General features: G+C 46.9%; 1 protein-coding gene across 1 annotated transcript; it reads left to right on the top strand.

The window, feature by feature from the left end:
- Positions 1-309: 309 nt before the first annotated feature.
- Positions 310-23,954, top strand: CLN8 (CLN8 transmembrane ER and ERGIC protein). Its single transcript, XM_012458682.3, has 3 exons — positions 310-407; positions 10,512-11,175; positions 21,498-23,954. The coding sequence occupies exons 2-3, from the start codon at positions 10,633-10,635 to the stop codon at positions 21,813-21,815; spliced, it is 861 nt and encodes a 286-aa protein (XP_012314105.1). The 5' UTR covers positions 310-407; positions 10,512-10,632; the 3' UTR covers positions 21,816-23,954.
- Positions 23,955-25,188: the final 1,234 nt, after the last annotated feature.

Here is a 25,188-nt window from a genome sequence, read left to right as displayed (position 1 = left end):
CCCTCGCGCACGCCGTGGTTCAGCCCGGCCCCGCCTCTCGCGCCCGCCGCGGTTCAGCCCGGCCCCACCTCTCGCCTCACTCACGCCGCGATTTAGCCCGGCCCCGCCTCTCACGCCTGACGAATTCAGCCCGGCCGTGGCCCCGCCCCCGCCACCCCTAATTGGTAGCGCCTAGGCGGGGCCTCTCATAGCCGCTCCCCCGAGGAGGGGGCAGAGTGCGTGCGTGCGCGCCTGCGCAGGTCGTGTTTGAGGCCGGAGAGTCTAAACCCGGCGACCGTGTGATCAGTGACTACCCGGAGTCCTGCAGGGGCGGGGCGGCACCGAGACCGGGGAGCCCAGGTGACGGAGAGCCCAGGTGAAGGGGCCGAAGAGTGCCGGGAGCCCAGGTGACCGCGCGGGGAGCCCAGGTGAGAGGCCAGGAACGCACGTGAGGGGCAGCCCAGGTGAGCGCGCGGTCGCCCACGTCAGGGGGAGCCCAGGTGACGGGGAGCCCGGGTGAGGGGCCAGGGTGGCTCCTAGCGTCTGCGGTCCCAGCCCTGCCTTCCAATGGGCCTGCGGCACCCCGGCCTGGGCCGTTCCCGAGGTGAGAGGCGTTCGAGCCCCGCAGCCCGGGGTCCTGTCCGCGCGGGTGCGCTGTGGGCGTGGGGGGCTCCTAACGCCGACTCTGACTTTGGAGCCCTTGAGCGGCGCGGATGCCGGACGGAGGGAGGGGACAGGTGGAGGCGGAGGCGGAGGCGGCGCCGTCGCCCCTGACCTCGCTCCCCGCGTACCGGCTGGGCAGGTATGGTCAGCTCACCTGTGTGCCCCTGAGGCTGGGAGAGGGCTCCTGCGGAGCCACTTAGGTGAGGCCGGAGCTGCTATCAAGGACAGCAAGTGTCACGTGGTGGTGACCTCCACTGGTCACCGAGTTAGCTGGGGCGGAAGGGGACACTGAGCTGCTCACCAGGGTGTGGGAGGCGGAGGGACGCTGGGTCAGTCAGCACCTGTGGGAGCGGGGAGGGACGCTGGGTCAGGTCACCAAGGCGTGGTGGGGGGGTAGGGGGTGAGGGCGGGCACTGGGTCAGGTCATCAGGGAGTGGGAGCTGCCCGGGCACTGGGCCCTATCGCCAGCTGCTCTGGGTTGGGGTTAGTGTGAACAGTGGGGAGGGGAGCCAAGGACTTCTCAGCCTGTGTAGGTTCTGCTGTAAGTGACTGTTCTCTGAAAGATTGGGGTGAGGCGGCTCTTTCTGACTCCTGTTTGAGTTTACCCTGTGTGTGAAATCTGTAATATCCAGTTCCTGCTGATCTCACTCCCATATTTTGATTTTTATTTACATAAAACTTTTCAGAAAGGTCTTGAGAGGAAAAAGCAATGGTGAAGGAAGTGTGAGTGATTGAGGGAATATGAGATGGCCACAGCTCCCTACTGAGCTGGGACAGTTCTGTGCCTGCCTTTCAGAAGCAGCATTAGTAGACGCGCCGTCATCTAGGCTGTAGTTGTTACGGAAGTTCTTCCTGAGCATCCGGCTTTCCCGAAAAGAGCACAGGTTCTCTAGGTGGCCTCAGAGATGTTCACTACAGAATGTCTTATGATAACAAGGAACTGGATGAAAACCTGGTGGGACATTGGGTAGCAGTAATGCAGTGATGTGGCAGAAGAGGATTAGCTGTTGCTAAAAGAAGAGAAGCAGGCCAGGGAGCAGTTTGTACACTTTTATCCTCTTTTATGAAAAAGGGAAGAGTTTATATCTAGATAAACAGTTGACCCAGCAGGCACCAAAAAATAGCGATAGTGCTTGGAGCTGTGTAAGAGGATTGTAAGTTTTTATTTTTGTATTTTTATGCTTGTTCATATTTTCCAAATTTTGTTTATTAAACATGTATTTCTTTTGATTTTGGAAAACATGATTTTACAAACCATCAATGTATAATTTTCAAAAGGTTAGAAGTATAATTCTCATGTAAACAGCTCTTGTCAGGTTATATATCAGTCATTAATCCAGGATCCAGGAGGATAGGAATGCCAGTTCAAAAGCAAATACACAAAACTAGGATTTTCTTAGTGAGTGGGTAAAAGGAATGCTGAGAAATATTGCTGGATTAGCTTTAAGATGTGAATATCCTGCATGCAATCAAACTACTGCCTTTGGGATTGTCTTTTCTTCTTGATGGAAAGGAGAATTAACTTTGCAGATTGTGAAATGTGTTGGCCACAATCAGTGGTAAATTGTTACTTCTCCTAGAAAGTCAAGTGATTGTTGGGGTTGTAAAACACTGAACTTGTGTTAGCAGGGAAAAAAGCATGCAACCATTTTCTCCTTTTTGAGTTCACTTCCAAGTTTGGATAAATTATCTCAACCAAACAAACAAAAAAAAATGCTGGTATCGTAGCAGTTTAGCCCTCAGTAAACCGGAAGAGCGTGCAGATGCATGACACAGCCCAAGGGTTCCAGTGGCCACTGAGCCCAGCTCCCGGTCACACTACAGCAGCGGCACTAACACTCTTACTGATTTGTTTGCATTCAGATTTTTTAAAACTGCATGGCCCAGTGCTGTAGAAGAGCTGAAACCACAGAATCTTATAAGACTAGCTTTTTATATACATTTTCCCCAAAGAAAATGAAGCTCTGCAGAGAGTCAGGAGATGGTGGCCTTCTAGGAGTTGTTTCTTCTCCGGCTCCACTTCCTCTACTGCAGAGAGGAAAGGAGCTGGTGTGGAGGGGCTTGCAAGCCTTCCAGAGTGAAAGAACAGAATGGGCCCATTAGGTTTGGCCTCCAGTTTTACCGCAGGAAGGAACAGTGACTTCCAGCTGCACGTTACACTTGAGGATTCCTTCTTCTGGTCTGAGCCTCATGGCAGGTGTGACATGAAGAAGGCACACAGCAAGGGAACAGTGGGAACCCCAGTGCCTCATTTTGCACATCAAGAGTGAGAGGGTTGTGGTTGAGTCAAGGAGCAGAAATAGAAGCAAAAGGAGAACCTGAGCTCTTCCCATGCCCCTTCTGTGCTGCCTGCCAAAGCAAGGCCTAGCCGTGCTTCTGTAGGTACCCGCCTTGTGACTTGGGGTGAACCACGGCTGTTCTCAGTACAACCCTGACACCACAAAAGAGGACAGCAGAGCTCTGCAGGACTCCAGGAAGACTGGCTGCTTGGGTTGGATCCTGGTACCCTGGCTCTGGGACTGGCCTTCCCTCATGGCTGAAACAGCTGAGGAGTTCACCTCCTTCATGAACTCCTGGCTGGAGGATGCTGGCTGGCACTAACCAAATGCAGAGACCCACAGTAACGAGGTAGACCAGAGCAGCACCAGCTTGCCCAGAAAGTTCCTGTGCACACTGCTGTGTAGACCACACATAATCAGGAGGTTTGCGCAGAGAATCAGAATGGGGATTTGTTACAGGATTAGAAGGGGTAGTAAGCGTTCTGGTCTTTATGATCTGTTGTTTCTGCATCCCTGATTGGCACCTGTTCTGTGACTGCCAGGAGGGTTCGCCCACTCAGCTCTGGCTCACCTGCTTCTGCCATTCTTTCTGTAGATACAGTAATCTGTCTAAAAAGGCATCTAGAAAGCTTGAAGACCTGGAAGCTATTCGGTCTTCAGGTGAAGATCACACAAACTGGTTGAACGTCTGGCTCGCAGTAGGTGCTTCATTTCCCATTGCTCTGTGTGTTTCTTTTTCTATAGTCAGGCACTGGGATCCAGGGTGGTTAAGAAAGAAACTTGTTTACTTTTTTTTTGTTCTTTTTTTGAGATGGAGTCTCACTCTGTTGCCCAGGCTGGAATGCAGTAGTGTGATCTCAGCTCACTGCACCCTCCGACTCCTGGGTTCCAGCGATTCTCCTGCCTCCAGCCTCCCGAGTAGCTCAGATTACAGGCATGTGCCACCATGCCCGGCTACTTTTTGTTTTTTTAGTATAGATAGAGTTTTGCCATGTTGGCCAGGCTGATCTTGAACTCCTGACCTCAAGTGTTTCACCCACCTCAGCCTCCCAAAGTGCTGAGATTACAGGCATGAGCCACCACACCCGGTCTGAGACTTGTTTTCTTAGCTTCTAAATAGTGAAACCAAGTTCAGAACCCACTAAGCCAATGTTCTTCTTGGTCCTTTGGTTCTCGTGTCCTGGAGCCCCTCCCACCTTGACCAAACCAAAGACTTCCTGAAGCATCACTTGGGCTCATCACTTCCACTGAGGTAGATTTGAGTCATTGCTCTGGGCAGAGCCTTCTGGAGTGAGGGACCCTTCCTTCTCAAGGCAAAGGTCCCACAGAAGTTAACTGTCTTGGCCAAGAGCACATTGGTGCAACTGTGACAAAATGGGACCTGTAACCCGGATCTCATGACCGACTTGTGGAAAACTACAAGAAGTTTTAGGAGGGGTCCATATTTTAACCTTTAACAGTGTTGTACAGGGTAGCTCTTTTAATGAATTGCTATTCCATGCTTGATACCCGTTCTTTCCACCCAGCCTGCTTTGCTTTGATGCTGGTGAGTGGTCTCCCCTCAGCCTGGCCTGGTCTTCTTTAATGCTGGAGAGTGGTCTCCTCTTAGCCCAGCCTGCTTTTCTTCAATGCTGGTGAGCGGTCTCCCCGCAGCCCAGCCTGGTCTTCTTTAATGCTGGAAAGTGGTCTCCTCTCAGCCCAGCCTGCTTTTCTTCAATGCTGGTGAGCGGTCTCCCCTCCGGGCATCTGGCTGCACTTGAGGCTGATCTGCTCCTGTGAAGTACATTGGAGTTAGAAGATGCCTTGCTGCACACTGAATTACCAGAGCGCTCTTGCCAGCCCCTTACTACCATGTTCAACCTGATTTGAGTAGAAGTTCACATAGATGTGTTTGGAGATGTGTAAGTACACGGGAATCTTGACATAACATGACCAGCCGTGTGGGCCACAGGTGGTGGTGGTGGGCATGGCAGCCTCTGAGTTGTCATCATAGCATCTATCAGAGAGCACACCTGTGTGCCCTGAACACACGCACCGGGGGCAGCATGACACGGGAGCCGTTTCTCTAGGGAGAAACATGAACGCCAGTGTTGTCTTTCCCCCGTCAGATTTGTGTTTGCATAGAGCCAGCCTGTGTTAAAGCTGGAATGTTAATGGAGAAACAGGAAAACACCGGTACTATTTTGCCTTTGATTGTACGACTGTTATCAAACCGAGAGGTTAGGGGTTAACAGCGTTCCCTTGTGATTTGCGTTAGGTCCCAGGACTCACACTCAGTGTGAACTTGAGTGAGCAGTGCTTTCTGCATCCTTGGGGTGTGGTCACAGTGACCGTCTGGCCTGAATAACAGTTGGCGAGTTTTGCTGAATGGCCACAGATGAAGGGCTCCTCCTACGCTTCCAGCTCTAGTCCTGCTACCTCACAATTCAGTCAGTTCTGGGGTCCCTTCCAGAGAGTGGAGGGTCCAGCTGTGTGGGGAGTGCAGTGCTCACAGCTCTGCTATCTGTTCGCTGGGTGTGAGCAACAGGAGTCCCCACTCCCTGCAGAAATGCCATGTCCGGGCAGGTCCCTGCACACTGGGTGAGGGAGTAGAGGTGGGATCTGAGGTTTTGTCGGTAGCTGTTCCTATGTCCTCGTTGTGTGCATGGGGTTCCTGCCATGTGAAAAGAAAGGCTGGAATCACAGGTCCCTTCCAGTTTTGAGAACTTGAGGCTCTGGTGTTTGCAGCTTTGCAGACAGGTTCAGGCTTAGGTAAACTGGACCCCTTGAGCATGATTTAGAATCTGTTCATGTGTTCCACAAATGTTTCTTGAGGGCCCACTGTGGACTTGGTGCTGCGTCCGGCAGAGGAGATGCAGTGATGGAAAGCGGGTGTGGCCTGTGCCCTCCCAGAGCTTGCTGTCCAGTAGAGGTGAGGATTCCGTAAGCACTCGTGGTACCAAAAATGAGTGTGTGGAGGATGCATCAGGAGCTTGTAGCAAAGGTACTTAACCCAGCCTGTGGGACTCTCCCTACTCTGGGAGGACATCTGGAGCAAATGGCCTTTACACGAAGACCTGACAGGTGAGATGGTGCCAGCTGCGGGGAGGTAAAGACTTTTCCAGGTAGAGGGCCCAGCAGCTGCAGACCCAGAGGTGCAGGAGAGTGTGATGTTTTCACAGGACTGGAAGGTGGTGGCATGGAGTGAGAGGCAGGGGGGTGGGGAGAGTGGAACCAGAGAAGGTATGATAGTTGGGTCACGTTCTGCAGAGTCCTGTAGATCACAGTAAGGAATTCGGGCCTTCCCTGCTGCTGCTGAGAAACCATTCCACAGCCTTAACCAAAGAACAGCATGAAAAACAGGAGCACTGGTTCTCATGACATCTTTGGGGTGTTAACTGGACTGTCTTCCAGTGTGGAGGCAGAAAAGCTCGTAAGTGTGTTGGGGATAAACTTGAAGCCTATTTTATGTAATCTCCAAATTTTGTCAAACTTAAGTTAGAGCAGGAAATGCATTGGTTGTGGGTAGCAGAAATATAAAAGTACAGGGAAAGAATAAACTGTTTTAACATTGTTGCAGAGAAAAGTTATTGATTTTTTAAAAATTTTATTTATTTTACTTTAGGTGCATACTATATCTGGCATTTCTCCCCATGTTATCCCTCCCCACCCTCCCTTCCCTCCCCACCCCCCACTATCCCTCCCATACCTCCGACAACTGCCCCCAGTGTGTGACGCTCCTCTCCCTGAGTCCACATGTTCTTGTTGTTCAACACCCACCTATGAGTAAGAACATGTGGTGTTTGGTTTTCTGTTTCTGGGTCAGTTTGCTGAGAATGATGGTTTCTAGATTCATCCAGGTCCCTACAAAGGACATGAACTCATCTTTTTTTATGGCTGCATAGTATTCCATGGTGTATATATACCACATTTTCTTTTCCAGTCTATCATTGATGGGCATTTGGGTTGGTTCCAGGTCTTTGCTGTTGTACACAGGGCTGCAATGAACATACGTGTGCATGTGTCTTTATAGTAGAACGATTTATAGTTCTTTGGGTATATACCTAGTAGTGGGATTGCTGGGTCAAATGGAATTTTTATTTCTAGATCCTTGAGAAATTGCCACACTGTCTTCCACAATGGTTGAACTAATTTGCACTCCCACCAGCTGTGTAAGAGTGTTCCTATTTCTCCACATCCTCTCCAGCATCTGTTGTCTCCAGATTTTTGAATGATCACCATCCTAACTGGTGTGAGATGATATCTCAGTGTGGTTTTGATTTGCATTTCTCTAATGACCAGTGATGATGAGCATTTTTTCATATGTTTGTTCGCCTCATATATGTCCTCTTTTGAAAAGTGCCTGTTCATATCCTTCGCCCACTTTTGAATGGGGTTGTTTGTTTTTTTCTTGTTTTAATTCTTTGTAGATTCTGGATATTATCCCTTTGTCAGATCGGTAGATTGCAAAAATTTTTTCCCATTCTGTGGGTTGCCGATTCACTCTAATGATGGTTTCTTTTGCTGTACAGTAGCTCCGGAGTTTAATTAGATCCCATTTTTCTATCCTGGCTTTTATTGCCATTGCTTTTGGTGTTTTAGTCATGAAGTCCTTGCCTATGCCTATGTCCTGGATGGTTTTGCCTATGTTTTCTTCTAGTGTTTTTATGGTGTTAGGTTTTATGTTTAAATCTTTGATCCATCTGCAGTTAATTTTAGTGTAAGGTGACACGTATGGGTCCACTTTCTGCTTTCTGCACATGGCTAGCCGGTTTTCCCAACACCATTTATTAAACATAGAATCCTTTCTCCATTGCTTGTTTTTGCTGGATTTGTCAAAGATCAGAAGGCTGTAGATGTGTGGTGTTTCTTCTGGAGTCTCTGTTCTGTTCCATTGGTCTATGTCTCTGTTTTGGTACCAGTTCCATGCTGTTTTGATTACTGTAGCCTTGTAGTATAATTTGAAGTCCAGCAGTGTGACGCCTCCGGCTTTGTTCTTTTTGCTTAGGATTGTCTTGTCTATGCGGGGTCTTTTGTGATTCCATATGAAGTTTAAAGTGGTTTTTTCTAGTTCTGTGAAGAAGGTCATTGGTAGCTTGATGGGGATAGTGTTGAATCTGTAAATTACTTTGGGCAGTATGGCCATTTTCATGATATTGATTCTTCCTAACCATGAGCATGGAATGTTTCTCCATCTGTTTGTGTCCTCTCTTATTTCCTTGAGTAGTGGTTTGTAGTTCTCTTTGAAGAGGTCCTTTACGTTCTTTGTTAGGTGTATTCTTAGGTATTTTATTCTCTTTGTAGCAATTGTGGATGGGTGTTCGCTCTTCATTTGGCTCTCTGTTTGTCTGTTGTTGGTATATAGGAATGCTTGTGATTTTTGCACATTGATTTTGTATCCTGAGACTTTGCTGAAGTTGCTTATCAGTTTGAGAAGATTTTGGGCTGAGATGATGGGGTCTTCTAGATATACAATCATGTCACCTGCAAATAGAGACAGTCTGACTTCCTCCTTTCCTAATCAAATACCCTTTATTTCTTTTTCTTGCCTGATTTGCTCTGGCTAGAACTTCCAATACTATGTTGCATAGGAGAGATGAGAGAGGGCATCCTTGTCTAGTGCCAGATTTCAAAGGGAATTCTTCCAGCTTTTGCCCGTTCAGTATGATATTGGCTGTAGGTTTGTCATATATAGTTTTATCATTTTATGATACGTTCCATCAATACCTAGTTTATTGAGAGTTTTTGGCATGAAGGGCTATTGAATTTTATCGAAGGCCTTCTCTGCATCTATTGAGATAATCATGTGGTTTTTGTCTTTGGTTCTGTTTATGTGATGGATTACATTTATGGATTTGCGTATGTTGAACCAGCCTTGCATCCCTGGGATGAAGCCTACTTGGTTGTGATGGATAAGCTTCTTGATGTGCTGTTGCGATCTGTTTGCCAGTATTTTATTGAAGATTTTTGCGTCGATGTTCATCATGGTTATTGGCCTGAAGTTTTCTTTTTTAGTTGAGTCTCTGTCTGGTTTTGGTATCAGGATGATGTTGGTCTCAAAGAATGAGTTAGGGAGGATTCCCTCCTTTTGTATTGTTTGATACAGTTTCAGAAGGAATGGAACCAGCTCCTCTTTGTACGTCTGGTAGAATTCGGCTGTAAACCCGTCTGGACCTGGATTTTTTTTGGTTGGTAGGCTCTTGATTGCTGCCTCTACTTCAGCCCTTGTTATTGTTATTAGTCAGGGTTTCAACTTCCTCCTGGTTTAGTCTTGGTAGAGTACAAGCGTCTAGTAATTTATCCATTTCTTCCTGGTTTACTGGTTTATGTGAGTAGAGCTGTTTGTAGTAATCTCTGATGGTAGTTATTGATTTATTTTGGTTAAACTTCTTTTTGAATAGGCAAATACACCCATTTAGTTCACAATGTTTTTCCTGCCTGGAGGCAGACACTGTGACTAGGAGAAAATGAGGTTTTGAAACAAGGTTCTGATAAACTCTATCTGTGGCCCTTAGGTCACGGGATCGTTGTGTATTGGCCCTGAAGGTGATGTTTTCAGGGTTGAGAAGAATTGCCCTCTTGATTCTGAGAGCTGGAGAAGACAGTTAAGATGCTCTAGTCCAGCGTGGGGCTTGGGCTTCATCCAGCAGGTACTTCTCAGAGCCTGGGGAAGACCATTTGGAGCCACATGAACAGAACGGCTCTCAGAGGGTTTAGCAGGCTAGAGCCCTTCAGCTGTTCCTGGGGTCTGTCTGAAGGTGGGCCGAGCAGTGGGCATTGTGGGAGCATCCTCAGATCGGCTCCAGGGCACTCATTTCAGAGGAGATACTGAAAACAGTTCAGACCATTTGCAAGTTAACAGACCGGACCTGAGGACTTGTGTTTTCTCCACTCTTTTTAAGGACATTTTGTATAACAGCGTCTGAATGGCAGTGAGTGGTGGTGATCATGACACTGAAATACGAGTTATGAGGCCCGTGGTGCACCAGGCGCTGCTCCAGGTCATGACATCCATCACCCCTCCTGCATTCACTGTGCGCTTTCATAAGAGGAAACCAAGCCCCAGAAAAGTCTGAGGGTCCCGTGACCAGTGTATGGCAGAGCAGGGATTTGAACCCAGGCACACCTGGGGACTGCTTGAAACCCAGTATTGTCCATAAATAACTTTGCCACAGACCTCAGAGCACCAAGATGGTGCTCTTTTATTGGGGTCTGGAAGTTCAGTGCTGTAACAAAGTGTATCCCAGTGGAATGACTTAAGTATGTTTTATCCTGTGATGTCTGAATTGTGTGACTGATCAGGACTGCTGTAAAAGTGGGCATCTTGCTCGTGGGGTACCCACAGGAGGAGCATAGGATCTTCTGTTCTTGCCAGCAGCGCTCCTGCCTCCTGTTCACGGCTGGACCGCTCCAGCTTTAGTTTCATTTTCCTTCCTCCTATACTGTCAGTGGAGGTTACCTTGCTCTGTTTATGCATCCTTTAAATGCATTAAGAATAAGGTACAGAATTAAAAGAAATATTTTATATTATAATGTTTGCATGCCTGGGGGAGTGATGTGTCCTTGTTTCTGTTTAGTCAGCATAACATGAATGATCTTTTTTTTCTTCAGGTTGAAGATGGATACCTGACAATCCCAGGGATCACTTCACTGACATCATTTTCTTGGACAAGATTGTGTAGGGCCCGGGCTGTGTTGGCCCCAGGACTCCTTCAGAATACAGCTGAGGACGATGAATCCTGCGAGCAGCGGGGGCACATCAGAGAGCATTTTTGACCTGGACTATGCCTCCTGGGGGATCCGCTCCACGCTGGTGGTCGCTGGCTTTGTCTTCTACCTGGGCGTCTTTGTGGTCTGCCACCAGCTGTCATCCTCCCTGAATGCCACGTACCGTTCTTTGGTGGCCAGAGAGAAGGTCTTCTGGGACCTGGCGGCCACGCGTGCAGTCTTTGGTGTTCAGAGCACGGCTGCAGGCCTGTGGGCTCTGCTGGGGGACGCTGTGCTTCATGCCGACAAGGCACGTGGCCAGCAGAACTGGTGCTGGTTTCACATCACAACGGCAACGGGCTTCTTTTTCTTTGAAAATGTCGCAGTCCACCTGTCCAACTTGGCCTTCCGAACATTTGACTTGTTTCTGGTTGTCCACCACCTCTTTGCCTTTCTCGGGTTTCTTGGCTGCTCAGTCAATCTCCAAGCTGGCCATTATCTAGCTATGACCACGTTGCTCCTGGAGATGAGCACTCCCTTTACCTGCATTTCCTGGATGCTCTTAAAGGTAAGCGTTTCATGTGCTGCTTTTGCACACATCAGCAGAAGATGACATGTACCTCACACATTTAATTACTGGTTAGAATGTGGACAGTGCCATAAACTCATCAGCAGACTAGATTGCAGCATACACATTCAGTTATAAACTCATTTTAGTTGAGTGCAATTTTCTTAATTTTAAATCTTTTAGGCTTTCTGCTTCTTAAGGAAAGAAAGCTCCATAGATCTTATGACTCAGTAGATAGTGTCTGCAAGCACTTACTTTTTTCTTTCTTTTGATACTTTTTTTTTCCACATTTTTATTTATTTATTTATTTATTTATTTTTTATTATTATTTTTTGAGACGGAGTTTCGCTCTTGTTACCCAGGCTGGAGTGCAATGGTGCAATCTCGGCTCACCGCAACCTCCGCCTCCTGGGTTCAGGCAATTCTCCTGCCTCAGCCTCCTGAGTAGCTGGGATTACAGGCACGCGCCACCGTGTCCAGCTGATTTTTTGTATTTTTAGTAGAGACGGGGTTTCACCATGTTGACCAGGATGGTCTCGATCTCTTGACCTCGTGATCCACCCGCCTCAGCCTCCCAAAGTGCTGGGATTATAGGCGTGAGCCACCGTGCCCGGCTCTATTTATTTATTTTTAAGACAGAGTCTCGCTCTGTCATCCAGGCTGGAGCGCAATGGCTTGGTCTCGGCTCACTGCAACCTCCACCTCCAGGGTTCAAGTTCTCCTGCCTCAGCCTCCTGAGTGGCTAGGACTACAGGCGAGCGCCACCACCCCTGGCTAATTTTTTTGTATTTTTAGTAGAGACAGGGTTTGGCTGTGTTGGCCAGGCTGGTCTCGAACTCCTGACCTTGTGATCTGCCCTCCTCAGTCTCCCAAAGTGCCGAGATTACAGGTGTGAGCCACCATTCCCAGCCTCTTTTAATACTTTAAAAAAACTGAACTAATATGTGTGTACACACATATCTTGCTTGCTTTTTATTTTTGAATAAGGTTGTTTTACTAGTGATCAGAAGTATTGGGACCTAGCATAGTTATTTGCCTAACACTTTATTTCTGTTTTTGAAGAACATGTTTTAAAAATGTTTTTCACTGGATTGTTATTTTGATGTCAAAATATTCTTCATGTTAAACTCTTTTTAAATTGTTTTTACGTAGATTCTTGCTATGTTTTATGACTCATCACGTTGTTTATGGGATACTTTATATACAATTTCAAATGTTCAACCATTCACGCGAATGGGTCACGTCACTGCACATTCTTCCGTACAGGACATTGGTAGCCTTGAGAGGAAAAATAAGCATAACAAAATCACTCCTGCCTTTGGGTCTAGGTAGGTAGATGGTATCAGTCCATCAGAAGTGCACTACAGTGTAAACAGTACAGACTTTTGGTGTGTCAGCACCATAGACACCAGCCCGGTGTTGGATGGTGTGAACACCATGGACCCCAGCCGGGTGTCAGATACTGTGCTGGCACTTCAGAACTCACGGAGGAACTCATGTTCCTGCTGTCCGCTGAGGTTGGCCCCATCTGGCGCCACATGGGCTGTGTGAGCATGGTGACAGGAAATCCCCAGATGGGGACCCCGTGCAGGAGGAGCAGGTGGGCACATCCGTGTTGGGCCAAGTGAATGAGGGTGAGTGAGGCACAGTCATCAGCAGTACACAGCCTCACAGGGTGGCCATGGAAGTAGATGGAGCCACAGGGGGCGATACTGGAGGCCTCCTCGGGAGTGTGTGGTTTGGGTGCTGGCAGGAGGAGTTCAGGGGCAGGTGTGATTTGGGTAGACCTTGCCAGGGAAGAAGGCTGGAACCATGAATGGTTTGAAAGAGCCCCTCCAGTGACCTAGCTACTGAGTTCCCTTGCTGAGCAAATGACTGAATGTGAAGCTGCTGGTCCAAGTGCAGGGTCATTTTAGGACAGATGCTGTGACCTGAGACCCCGTCGGCATCTTTGTGGATGTTATTTCCGTAAGAGTTTAGGCTTCTGGGGATGCAGGGCAGGGCTGTGACTTCCCCAGGTTTCTCTGGCTTGAGATCAGTGTGGAGTGGAGAGGTGTGTGCTGGAGGAAGAGGCCGTGGCCTGCGCTTTGCATTGCCTGCTCCTCCCACCTGGAAACACTGGGCTTCAGGACTCACTCAGCTGTGGCAGAAAATATAGCTCTTGAAAGGAAAGGACAAGCGCTCACTCATATCGATACCCTAAAAAAGGTGGTAAATAGTGATTAAACTATTAATACGTCCTATTAGGTCGTGTGCTTGGGATCGTTAGTGTGTTTTGAGAAATAGGTTAACAGTTACCTTGTATTTTTATTTTTTTATTACAAGTTCTTTAAAAAAAAATAAAAGGAAAGGAAAGAAATGAGTCTTTCTGTCTCTCCAGTCCTCAGCACTGTTGGATTTCTCAAGGGTTCTATCTGAACTCCTGGAGCCAGGTGTGGGGACAGCGCCTCCTGCAGGATTTGCTGACACAGGTGCCTCCAGCAGTTCTTCCTCCTCAGGTGTGGTGGTGGAGCCTGGCCTCCAGGAGGATAGACTCAGAGAGCAAGACTTTATTTCGGAGTTGGCACATTCTCTAAAGGTTTTAGAATGCTGTTTGTGTAGAATGAATAAAGGGTTATTTAAGTATTTACTCCTAACCCTGCTCATGTCAACTGCATAATGCCAACAGACCCCAATAACAGAAAATTATAACCTAAATTAATATAGCTCAGGGCCAGTATGTCTAGATAGTTTTGTTTTGTACTAGTTGAAATACTGCTAAATGCTGTAAGAAAACCCTGTGTCTAAAACATTGAAATTCTTATAAAGCTGATAGATTCTTGTTGGGTAGGGCATGAGGATTCAGCATTTCTCCCCCATCAAGGTCTAATTTGATCAGAACTAAAGGATATAAAGATAATATACCACCATCAATTTAGGCTGGGTGTCTAAGTCAAGCACAATACCTTGTTCTTCATATTTCCATCTTGGATTTGATTCTGAAATGTTTAGAATTAATAAATGAATGACATAGGACTCAAACATCTAAATATAATTTATCCACAGACTCACTATTCCATAATATAGATGAGGTAATACAAAAACACTGTCAGGCCAGGTGTAGCGGCTCACACCTGTAATCCCAGCACTTTGGGAGGCCAAGGCAGGCAGATCACTTGAGCCCAGGAGCTCAAGACCAGCAACATGGCAAAACTTCATATCTACAAAAAATACAAAAATTAACTAGGCATAGTGGCACACATCTGTAGTACCAGCCACTTGGGAGGCTGAGGTGGGAGGATCACCTGAGCCTGGGAGTTCAGGGTTACAGTGAGCTTTGATTACTCCACTGCACTCTGACCTGGGCAAGAGTGAGACCCTATCTCAAAAAAAAAAAAAAAAAACACACAAAAAAGACCTACACAAAAACAAACAAGCAAAAACCACTGTCAGTTTTTATATATTTTATATATACACATGTGTGTTTATATATATACATATGTTTACAGTCGACCTTCTGTATCCATGAGCTCTGTGTCCATGGATTCAACCAACTGTGGATCAGGAATATTTGAGAAAAATCTAAAATAACAATACAATAAAAAATATCACAAATAAATACCAATACAGTGTAACAACTTTATATAGCATTTACATTATATTAGGTATTATAAGTAATCTACAGATGATTTAAAGTGTAAAGGAGAGTGTACTTAGGTTATATGCACATACAAAGCCATTTTATATAAAGGACTTGAACATCCGTGGATTTGGGTGTCTGCAGGGAGCTCAGGAACCAGTCCCCCCAAGGATACTGAGGGCAACTATATATTTAATTGAAATTCTTTTAAATTCTTTTAAAGCTGCTAGATTTAAATTCTTTTAAAGCTGATAGATTCTGCCAGAGCTTTGCATGTGTTATGTCACAGATTTTGTTCCTGTAGATTTTGCTACTTTTCTCAAAGCCTTTGGTGACTGACTACAAAAATTTTAGTGCCTTAGTAAACCCAAAGAATTCTCAGTTCTCAAGCTTTGAGTTTTCTAAACTTAAGGTAGTGATAGTATTCTGATGTGACTATTGAGAATTTAAGATAACTGGCCAGACGCAGAGGTTCGTGCCTATAATCCCAGCACTTTGGGAGGCTGAGGCGGCAGATCATTTGAGGTCAGGAGTTTGAGACCAGCCTGACCAACATAGTGAAACCCTGTCTCTACTAAAAATACAAAAAAATTAGTCAGGGATGGTGGTACATGCCTGTAGTCCCAGCTACTCAGGAGGCCGAGGCAGGAGAATCGCTTGAACCTGGGAGGTGAAGGTTACAATGAGCTAAAATCACACCACTGCACTCCAGGCTGGACAACAGAGCACAGAGCGGTTGTCTCAAAAAATAAACAAAAACAAGATGACTACTTTCAGTAAGTGAGGAAAATGGTGGAGGAGAGCTTTTTGTGAATTGTGAGGGAATGGCCTAGTGAATGAAGACTGAGCTCCCAAGAGCCCAGGGCTGAGTGCATGGTGTACTCTACAGTTTATCACTGTGTGGGGTCTTCCAGCTAGCGCAGAGGATTCTGACGTTCAGAACGTCGACTCTTCAGTGTTTTGTCTTCAGACACACAGTCTTTTCACTCCTATTGATACTGTACGCTCTCATGAGTAGTAATGAGCACTCTACCAGGCCCTGTGCCAGGCACCGGGTCATAACAAAGATGATTCACAGTCTTCTGTAAGCGAGAATCTGTGGGAGGCACATGTGCATGTGTCAGTGCTCCAGCACACACTACAGAAGATTCTGGAAGCTGGAATCTGGAATCTGTGAGGGAAACACATGTGGGTGGTGGTGCTTCAGCACACACATGACAGAATATTCTGGAACCTGGAATCTATGGGGGTGCACACATGTAGCTGGTGGTGTTCCAGCACATGATAGAAGATTGAACCTGGAATCTGTGAGGGGCACACCTGTGTAGTGGTGCTCCAGCACACACATGATGACAAAAGATTTTGGAAGCTGGAATCTGTGAGGGGCATATTTGCGTGTGGCTGCTTCTGTACACACAGAAGGTTCTGGAAGCTGGAATCTGTGAGGGGCAGCTGTATGTGTGGTCATACTCCAGTACACCTGTGATGACAGAGGTTCTGGAAGGTAAAAATTTGTGAGGATTGGATATCCATGTGGCCTCACTCCAGTACACATACGTAATGACAGAAGGTTCTAGAAGGTGAACTCTGTGAGAGGCTGATGTGGATGTGACCTTGCTCCAGTAAACACGTGTTGACAGAAGGTTCTAGAAGGTGAAATCTGTGAGGGTTGGATATGCATGTGTCCCTGCTCCAGTATACATAACATGTGATGACAGAAGGTTCGGGAAGGTGAAATCTATGAGGAGCAGATGTGTGTGTGTGTGGCCCTGCCCCAGTACACACACATGTGATAACAGAAAGTTCTGGAAGGTGAACTCTGAGGGGCTGATGTGCATGTAGCCCTGCTCCAGTACACACACACGTGATGACAGAAGTTTCTGGAAGGTGAAATCTGTGGGAGTTGGATATGCATGTAGCCCTGCTCCAGTATACATACATGTGATGACAGAAGGTTCTGGAAGGTGAAATCTGTGAGGGACAGATTTACGTGTGGCCCTGCTCTAGTGCACACACATACATGTGATGACAGAAGGTTCTAGAATATAGACTCTGTGAGGGGCATACATTTGTGTAGCCATGCTGCAGTCCGCTATGTGGCAGAAGGAGCATTGTCTTTCCTTTGGTTTTTCTCAGGCATTTGTTTACTTGGTAAATGCTTGAGTGTCTTCGGTTTGATAACTAGCGAGGGGAACAGTGTGCAAGACTTCCTGTGTCCTTGCAGCTCCATGCATAGGTCTGTGCCCCAGTACTCAAACATGTACGGGGATTGTCAGCCACACTGTTCATTTGGCCTCATACTGAATCCTACTGAAGTCCCATCATAGGTGGAAAGGGCTCGTGAGCTGGGTTTGTCCACACAGCAGAGGGGTGGGGAGCAATCTGGATGGTTTACACGGCCATAGTGAGAGACATTAGCCAGACCCAAAAGAGGACACGTGTGTGATTCTGTCCCGTGTACAGTCCTTAACAACAGGGTGTGTTCTGAGAAAAGTGTCCTTAGGCTGTTTCATCTTGGAGCAACCGTCCTAGAGTGCCATTCCGCATGCCGAAGCTACTCCATGCCTTGGCTCTATGCACCAGAGCCCACTGCTCCCAGGCTGCACGCCTGTGCAGCACGTGGCCCTACTGAATACTGTAGGCAAGTGTAACACAATTGTAAATATTTGTTTATCTAAACATCTAAACATAGGAAGGTATAGTAAAAATGCCGTGTTACAGATGAAAAATGGTGCACCTGTGCAGGCCGTTAACTGGGAATGGAGCTTGCAGGACTGGAAGCTGCTCCGGGCCAGTCAGAATGAGTGGTGAGTGTGAGGGCCTAGAGCATCACCGTACACTCCTGTATCCTTTATGAATGCTGTGTACTTAAGCTATGCTGAATTTATTTATTTATTTATTTATTTATTTATTTATTTTTATTTATTTTTGAGACAGAGTCTTGCTGTGTCGCCAGGCTGGAGTGCAGTGGCACAATCTCGGCTCACTGCAACCTCCGCCTCCTGGGTTCAAGCGATTCTTCTGCCTCAGCCTCCCGAGTAGCTGGGACCACAGGCTCGTGCCATCATGCCCGGCTAATTTTTGTATTTTTAGTAGAGGCGGGGTTTCACCAAGTTGGCCAGGATGGTCTTGATCTCTTGACCTCATGATCTGCCCACCTCAGCCTCCCAAAGTGCTGGCATTACAGGTGAATTTATTTTAAACATTTCTTTCTTTAATCATAAATTAACCTTAACTTACTGTAACTTTTTTATTTTATAAATTTTAATTTTTTAAAACTTTTCCACTGTTGTATTAACACTTAGCTTAAAACACAAATACATTGTATATGTATTTTCTTTATACCTTTATTCCATAAGCTTTTCTTAATTTTTAAAACTTTTTTTCAGTTGTTGAACTCTAAGACACAAATACACGTTCACCTAGCCCTGCACAGGGTCAGGATCATCCACATCACTGTCTTCCACTCCACGTCTTGTCCCGCTGGAGAGACTTCAGGGGCAGTAACAGACACGGGGCTACCACCTCCTGTGATGACCGTGCCTTCTTCTGGACCCTCCTGAAAGACCTGCCTGGGGCTGTTTATAGTGAACTTTATTTTCATCAGAGAAGGAGTACACTCTAAAACAATGATAAAAAGTATAGTATAGTAAAATAGTAAATGATAGGAATTGTTCAGCTCTGTTCCAAGCTCATGTGGGACCACCATCTATACACTGTGTGTTGTTGGCCGAAACAAAGGCGCTGAGCTCTGGTACTGCCGTGTGGGCCCACCTGGTGCTGCCACTGTGGGTCTGCAGGAGGTATGAGATTGAAAACTTGCCTTCGCCAAAGACCAGCATTGTCCTTCACCACTTTTGGAACTGGTGGTTGTGGCCAGTTATCAGAGTAACCACACTGTTTATCACCCAGACAAGGATGTCAGGGACTGCCCCAGGCAAACCAGGATCTGCAGTCACCCCAGGAGCTGAGAACCAGCTACATTTGTGACTTTTGCTTTAGACATATCAAGAACTTCAAGAACTTGTAGCCTAACTCTATAATTTCACAAGTAAGAAATAATAGTGTTAACTCTTCACATTTCATTTCAATCCCATGTCACTTAACCATCCAGAACTGACAACCATGGGTTCTTCTGGTCTGCATGAGTTTCTCCCCGTCCCCTTCAGTTTGGAGGCTCCAGGCTTGTTTGGGATTCGTGCTGCCTCCGTTCTTCTTCCTGAATGGTCATTGTGTCTCAGCAATGCTGAGCGTGAGGGAAGTGTGTGGTCCCGACCCACCTTGAGGTGGCCCCAATCACAGGTGGAAATGTTTGCACCTGGAGGTGGGATGAACTAAGCGCTTGGCATGTTTGTGGAAAGCCGTGCCGGCGGTCTCTGAATTCGTGTGTGTGCATGAGGGTGTCGTGACGTGCACGTGGGAGCCCTGAGGTCCCCTCTGAGACCTGGGAAAGACTCCAGTGACAGTTATAGAAGCCACGCTACACTACTCTGTTCCACTGGCCTTTCTCGTCTAATTTTCCTCACACTGATTTTTTCTGTCCAGACATCGATGCTCTTTGACTCAGGATGGGGTTACAGCCCAATAAGCCCATCATAAGTTAAAAATATCCTGTCAGAAATGTGTTTAATACAAGCAGCCTCCTGAACACCATGGTGAAGCCTGGCCTGCCTTAAACATGCCCAGAAGACTTGCATCAGCCTAAGGTTGGGCAAAATCATACAGCACAAGCCTATTTTGCAACAAAATGTGGAACATCTCCTGTAATTCTGTGAATGCTATACTGAAAGTTGAAACAATGGTTCTGTGGGTACTAGAAGTGTGGTTTCTACTGAATGTGTACCACTTTTGCACCATCCTAAAGTCAAACAGTTGTAAGTCAAACCATTGTGAGTAGCGGACTATCTATAAGAGCTAATATACCTTAGCTTTAAATATTTAAAATACCAGAAAAACATGTTAGAATTTTTTTTTTTTTTTGAGCCAGAGTCTTGCTCTTTCTCCAGCCTAGAGTGCAGTGGTGCGATCTCAGCTCACTGCAACCTCTGCCTCATGCGATCAAATGATTCTCATTACTCAGCCTCCCAGATAGCTGGGATTACATGGTGTGCCACCATGCCTGGCTAATTTTTTTTGTATTTTTATTAGAAATGGGTTTTGCTGTGTTGACCAGGCTGGTCTCAAACTTCTGACCTCAAGTGAACTACCAGCTTCGGCCTGCCAAACTGCTGGGATTATAGGCGTAAACCACCGTACCTGGCCCAAGTTAGAATATTTTGCTGGGGAGGAGCTGTACTGTCTTAGCTCAGGCTGCCACAGCAAACTGCCATAGCCCAGGCAGCTTGAACAGCAGGAATTCCTTTCTCACAGTTCTGGAGACTCCAAGTCCTCACATGGAGGAGGAGAAGGAAGGCTCTGGTCTCTTCCTCTTCTTATGACACTGATCCCATCCTGGGGCCCTACCCTCATGACCTCATCCCACCCTCATCACTTCCGAAAGGCCCCACCTCTGGGTACCATCACATTGGGAGTTAGGGTTTCATCATATGAATTTTGAGACACACATTCAGTGAGTAACAAGTATTACATACAGATAAGGTCATCACTGCTGGTAGAAGAAGAGGGGATGGGTATGTCTGATCTAACAGTGGGAGACAATTCACATTTTTTTATGAAGTTGTTTTCAGACAAATTCAGTATTTCAAACAACAAGGTCCTTGTTTTTCTTTCCGATACATTTGTAAGGCAACCTCTTAAGTCATTGATTCTATTGTTGTGTGTGTGTGTGTGTGTGTGTGTGTGTGTGTGTGAACTGTGTGAACATGCTTTTGTAACTTGAGAGTAGACTTCCTTTTGATTTAGTGACCCTTAGAAGTTGGTAGTGCCAGGTCCTCTTCAAAGTGTCACAGATGTAGCTCTAGTAATGTCAGCCCCTTTCCTGAGAACACCATGTGCTCTCTGCCTGGATATGGCAGCCCACCTCTTTCCTGGTCTGATCTCACAGTGGTCCCTGCATTCTGGTGCCCCTCGTCCCTAATGACTGTCTTCTGGGCATGAGTTTCTTTCTGGGCATGTTCTGGACTGTCCTGGTGCTGACGAGGCCTCCCTACCAGGTCCCCCCTACATATTCATGGTCTGATGCATATCATCCTCAAATTCCCTTCTTTGTTTTAGCTAGGACTGCTGGAAACTAGTTTTACTGCAAATTTAGCATATTTTAAGGCAAGTCCGTTTTGGCCTTTGTTAAAGGACTAAACAAACCAGGAAACATTCTTTATCCTAAACTTACCTCTTCTAAGAGATTTTTCTCCCAGGGTCTAGGTACAGGAGCTTGAGGTACCTGTGTCTGGTTTTGCTAAATAATTACTGGTTATTTACTTAATATATGCAAATTCAAGATGAAAAAGACTGAAGAGAGACGGAAAGAAAGGTTGAGTTTATCATAGCTTTAGGGAGCAGAAGTCAAAGAGCAAGAGGAATAGAACGGCACGAGCAAGGGTCAGCCCTGCTGGCCTGCGCGCATGGAGCCGGTGGTCTCCTTCCGGGATGAAGCCCCCGTGAGAGCAGAGCTCTGGTGAAGAAATTGTTGCTTTAAAATGAATTTGTTTTGTTTGGTAAGTAAGGTAGCAAATATGTTTTTGTGATGTGAAGAATGAATGTTGGCAGTTTTGTGTTGATCTGTGCATTTGTTTTGTCTGTGCAGGCGGGCTGGTCCGATTCTCTGTTTTGGAAGCTCAACCAGTGGCTGATGATTCACATGTTTCACTGCCGCATGGTCCTGACCTACCACATGTGGTGGGTGTGTTTCTGGCACTGGGATGGCCTGGTCAGCAGCCTGTATCTGCCTCATTTGGCACTCTACCTTGTTGGACTGGCTCTGCTTACACTAATCATTAATCCATACTGGACCCATAAGAAGACTCAGCAGCTTCTCAATCCGGTGGACTGGAACTTTGCACAGCCAGAAGCCAAGAGCAGGCCGGAAGGCAACGGGCAGCTGCTGCGGAAGAAGAGGCCGTAGCTGCTCCAGCCGGGGCTCCCGGGCCCCAGCGGGTCTGCACACGGATTCTGGGAAGTTCCGTGAATAGTGGCTTTTGAATTAATGAGGCAGTGAATGTTTTGTTTTTAGTTCTAAGGGAAATACTAACTTTATTTCTCATTAGCATTAATTTTGAAGTAGCTACAAAGTCTTTTTAAGAAATTATAGTTTTGCAACTGTCCTGACTGGTTCTGTAAGTTGAGCCTCTGGACCATGTCAGGCATTTAGGAGAGGAGTCCGTGGCATCCAGGCATCACACCTGCTGAGGAGGGGGTGGCTTTGTCCGGATGCTGGAAACGGCTTCATAGTGAAGTGCCTCCCGCTGTGGGGGTGGGTCAGTGTTGATTTTCCAGCCACACACTCACATGCTGTGTGTCTTATTCAGAAGTCACATTCTTTTCAGCTGGAGAGAATAGGGCTAAAATAGAAAATAATATGACCTCTTCCTTGTTAAAGTTTCCCGTGGTATGAAATCCTAGGCTGGGCACGGTGGCTCACACCCAAAGTAATCCCAGCACTTTCGGAGGCTGAGGCAGGTGGATCACTTGAGGCCAGCCTGACCAACATGATTAAACCCTGTCTCTACTAAAAATACAAAAATTAGCTCGGTGTGGTGGTGCATGCCTATAATCCCAGCTACTCAGGAGGCTGAGGCAAGAGAATCGCTTGAATCCAGGAGGCGGAGATTGCAGTGAGCTGAGATCAAGCCATTGCACTTTAGCCTGGGAACAGAGCAAGACTCTCTCACAAAAAAAAAAAAAAAAAATTCTAAACCTAGGTGTCTGGCAGTGCCATCTGGTGGCAGATAGTACAAAGACATCTCTGAGGGGTAGTGACTCCTGTAGCAGCAGAGAGCCTTGGAGTTTACCTGCCACCAACCAGTGTTTGGGGTCGTTGAGAAGAAATCTTGCAAGGTTTTTTTTTTTTAATCATGGAAGCTGTTTTAAAATGAGGATTTACTATTCATACTATATTGCTCATTTGACAAAATGAGGTAGATATTTAGTAATCAGGTTGTCTGGGTTTTAGAGTTGTTTTTCATTGACGGAGTTACCTGCAGGCACCCAATCCACACCCTATTTTTGTGATTGGTGTTTCTCGCTAGCTTTCAAGGTAAGTAGTGATGTCATTTTCCCCCTGAGCTGCAGGGTGGACCTAGACCCCTCAGATGCTCAGCTGCAGGGCCCTGGGGTCCCTCAAATGGTCCTGCCGTAGCCCCTGGCGATGAGGGCTTGACGACAAGTCCCAAGGTACGTTACCATTTTATGCCCAGGTAGAATTTATACACCAATTGAGCAATTTTCTTGACAGACATACAGAATTGTGTGGCTTTGTTTTTGTTTTAAATGTGCAATTAAAATTCAAAGTTTATTATTTATCAAAAGCACCTTTGAAATGTATATAGAAAAACATCGGCTGCTCATGAGAATTGTGTGTGACTTACGTGCCTCATGTATCGTGGAACTCTCGGAGCTGTGGTTTGGTTGTTTTGAGACAGAGTCTCGCTCTGGCTCCCAGGCTGGCATGCAGTGGTGCCATCTCAGCTCACTGCAACCTCCACCTCCTGATTTCCAGTGATTCTGCCACCTCAGCCTCCCGAGTAGCTGGGATTATAGGTATGTGCCACCACGACCGGCTAATATTTTGTATTTTTAGTAGAGATGGGGTTTCACCATGTTGGCCAGGCTGGTCTCCCAACTCCTGACCTCAAGTGATCTGCCCACCTCGGCCTCCCAAAGTGCTGGGATTACAGGCGTGAGCCACCGCGCCTGGCCTGGAGCAGTGTCTTTTGATTGCTGATGCTTTAACTTTATTGATCCAGGTGTATTGTATGGTAACCTATCTGTCACATTTTATGAAGAGATTTTAATCTTAAACTCATCCAGCAAATGGTGTCCCTGCTGAGACTTTTAACTGGAATCCTGGCACTTTGGTAGGCAGTGCTCTCTGCATCCGTGCCCTTGTGGAGTAAGCAGGAGCTGGTGTTTTTCAGCCAGGCAGAGGCATAATAAAGTCACTGATGTTTACAGAACCCAAATGATGTCAAAGTAACCTATTCATATGGCTGTGAATGTTTTATCTTGGAGATATAAAATATAATGATCAACCTTCATGTGTTCAGATTTCAGTTTGGAGTTTGAAGTGTGTAACCTCATTTGTATCTCACCCTCACTAGGACTTCGACCTTGCAGAGGTCCACGCATTACCTCCTGTATTGTTACACACACATTGTTTGGATGCATAGAGATGGAGGCGCCTTAGAGAAGCACAGGCTCGCCCACTCTGTCCAGTGTCACACACACATTGTGCCAGGGATCCCTCAGTGCAAGCCTGGAGTTGGGGGTTTTGGGGTGGAAAAGGCTTCGTGAACTGTTACCATCCGGACCCCTTCCAGATTGCACAGCACTTTCCCGTGGCCTTCGCTGGCCTCAGTCTTCCCGACTGGCAGTGGGAGTGGAAGTATCCATAGTGGAGCGTGGTGCAAGTGACATTCATGAGCTCTGGCTTCTTGGTGCCATGTTGGCGTGAGCCTGGGCCTGGCCCACTCAGCGGCCAATACTGGTCAGCATCCATCTGCATGTGTGTGCTGTGTGCCTCTCGAGTTACAGCAAGTGTTAAACAGTCAGGAATTCTAGAATTGCTTGAAAACTAGGAAGACTGGGTAATATCGGCCTTAACTCTACCTGATGGCAGGTGACCCAGATGGAAATGGCCTTGCCTTTAGCCGGAATGTGGCTCTCCAGCATGGCTTTGCTGTCATCACTCATCCTGCGCTTTTTCTTTCGGTGGTGAAATACTTCTGCATACCCATGTTCTGTTTGTTTCTTAATGGGTGACTGAAGAGCCAAGGGCTGGTGCAGCCTCCTCGCCATGATGCAGGGGGCGGGCTGCACAGGCCGCTGCCTGTATCGGTGTCCAGACTCCTTGCGTGATGCTGGAGTTGGCATGGCGGCTCTTCGGCCTGAGTTTTTTTGCCAGGTATTGTGCTTAAGGGACATATTTCCCATTTTTTTCACACTGACAACTTGAAATAGGCACTGTTGAATCCACTTCACAGCAGAGGAGCCTCAGGGCTCAGAGAGGTGCTGATGTGCCCAAGGTGATGCAGCTGGTGAGTCGCCATGCCTGCCTCCGGGCACAGCCTCCAGTGCCAGAGCTGGGCTCTTCAACACAGCATTTAGCACAGAAACTCGTGTTTCAGGCGGTGGGGCTGCTCTAACAAAACACCCGAGACTGGGTAATTTACAGGCATTCAGGCCAGACATGGTGGCTCACTCCTATAATCCCAGCACTTTGGGAGGCCGAGGTGGGTGGATCATTTGAGGTCGGGAGTTTGAGACCAGCCTGGCCAACA

This window comes from Aotus nancymaae, unplaced genomic scaffold (assembly GCF_030222135.1).
Source record: "Aotus nancymaae isolate 86718 unplaced genomic scaffold, 86718_ANA_hifiasm-v0.15.2.pri h1tg000090l, whole genome shotgun sequence".
Taxonomy (NCBI): domain Eukaryota; kingdom Metazoa; phylum Chordata; class Mammalia; order Primates; family Aotidae; genus Aotus; species Aotus nancymaae.
The sequence above is the reverse complement of the archived record's forward strand: the minus strand, read 5'-3'. Positions and strand labels throughout refer to the sequence as shown.

Bases quoted from the DNA above. Each gene is read 5' to 3' on its own strand.
- CLN8 (XM_012458682.3), top strand. From the start codon at position 10,633: ATGAATCCTGCGAGCAGCGGGGGCACATCAGAGAGCATTTTTGACCTG. The intron at 11,176-21,497 runs GTAAGCGTTTCA...TTGTCTGTGCAG, and splicing joins TTTCCTGGATGCTCTTAAAG to GCGGGCTGGTCCGATTCTCT.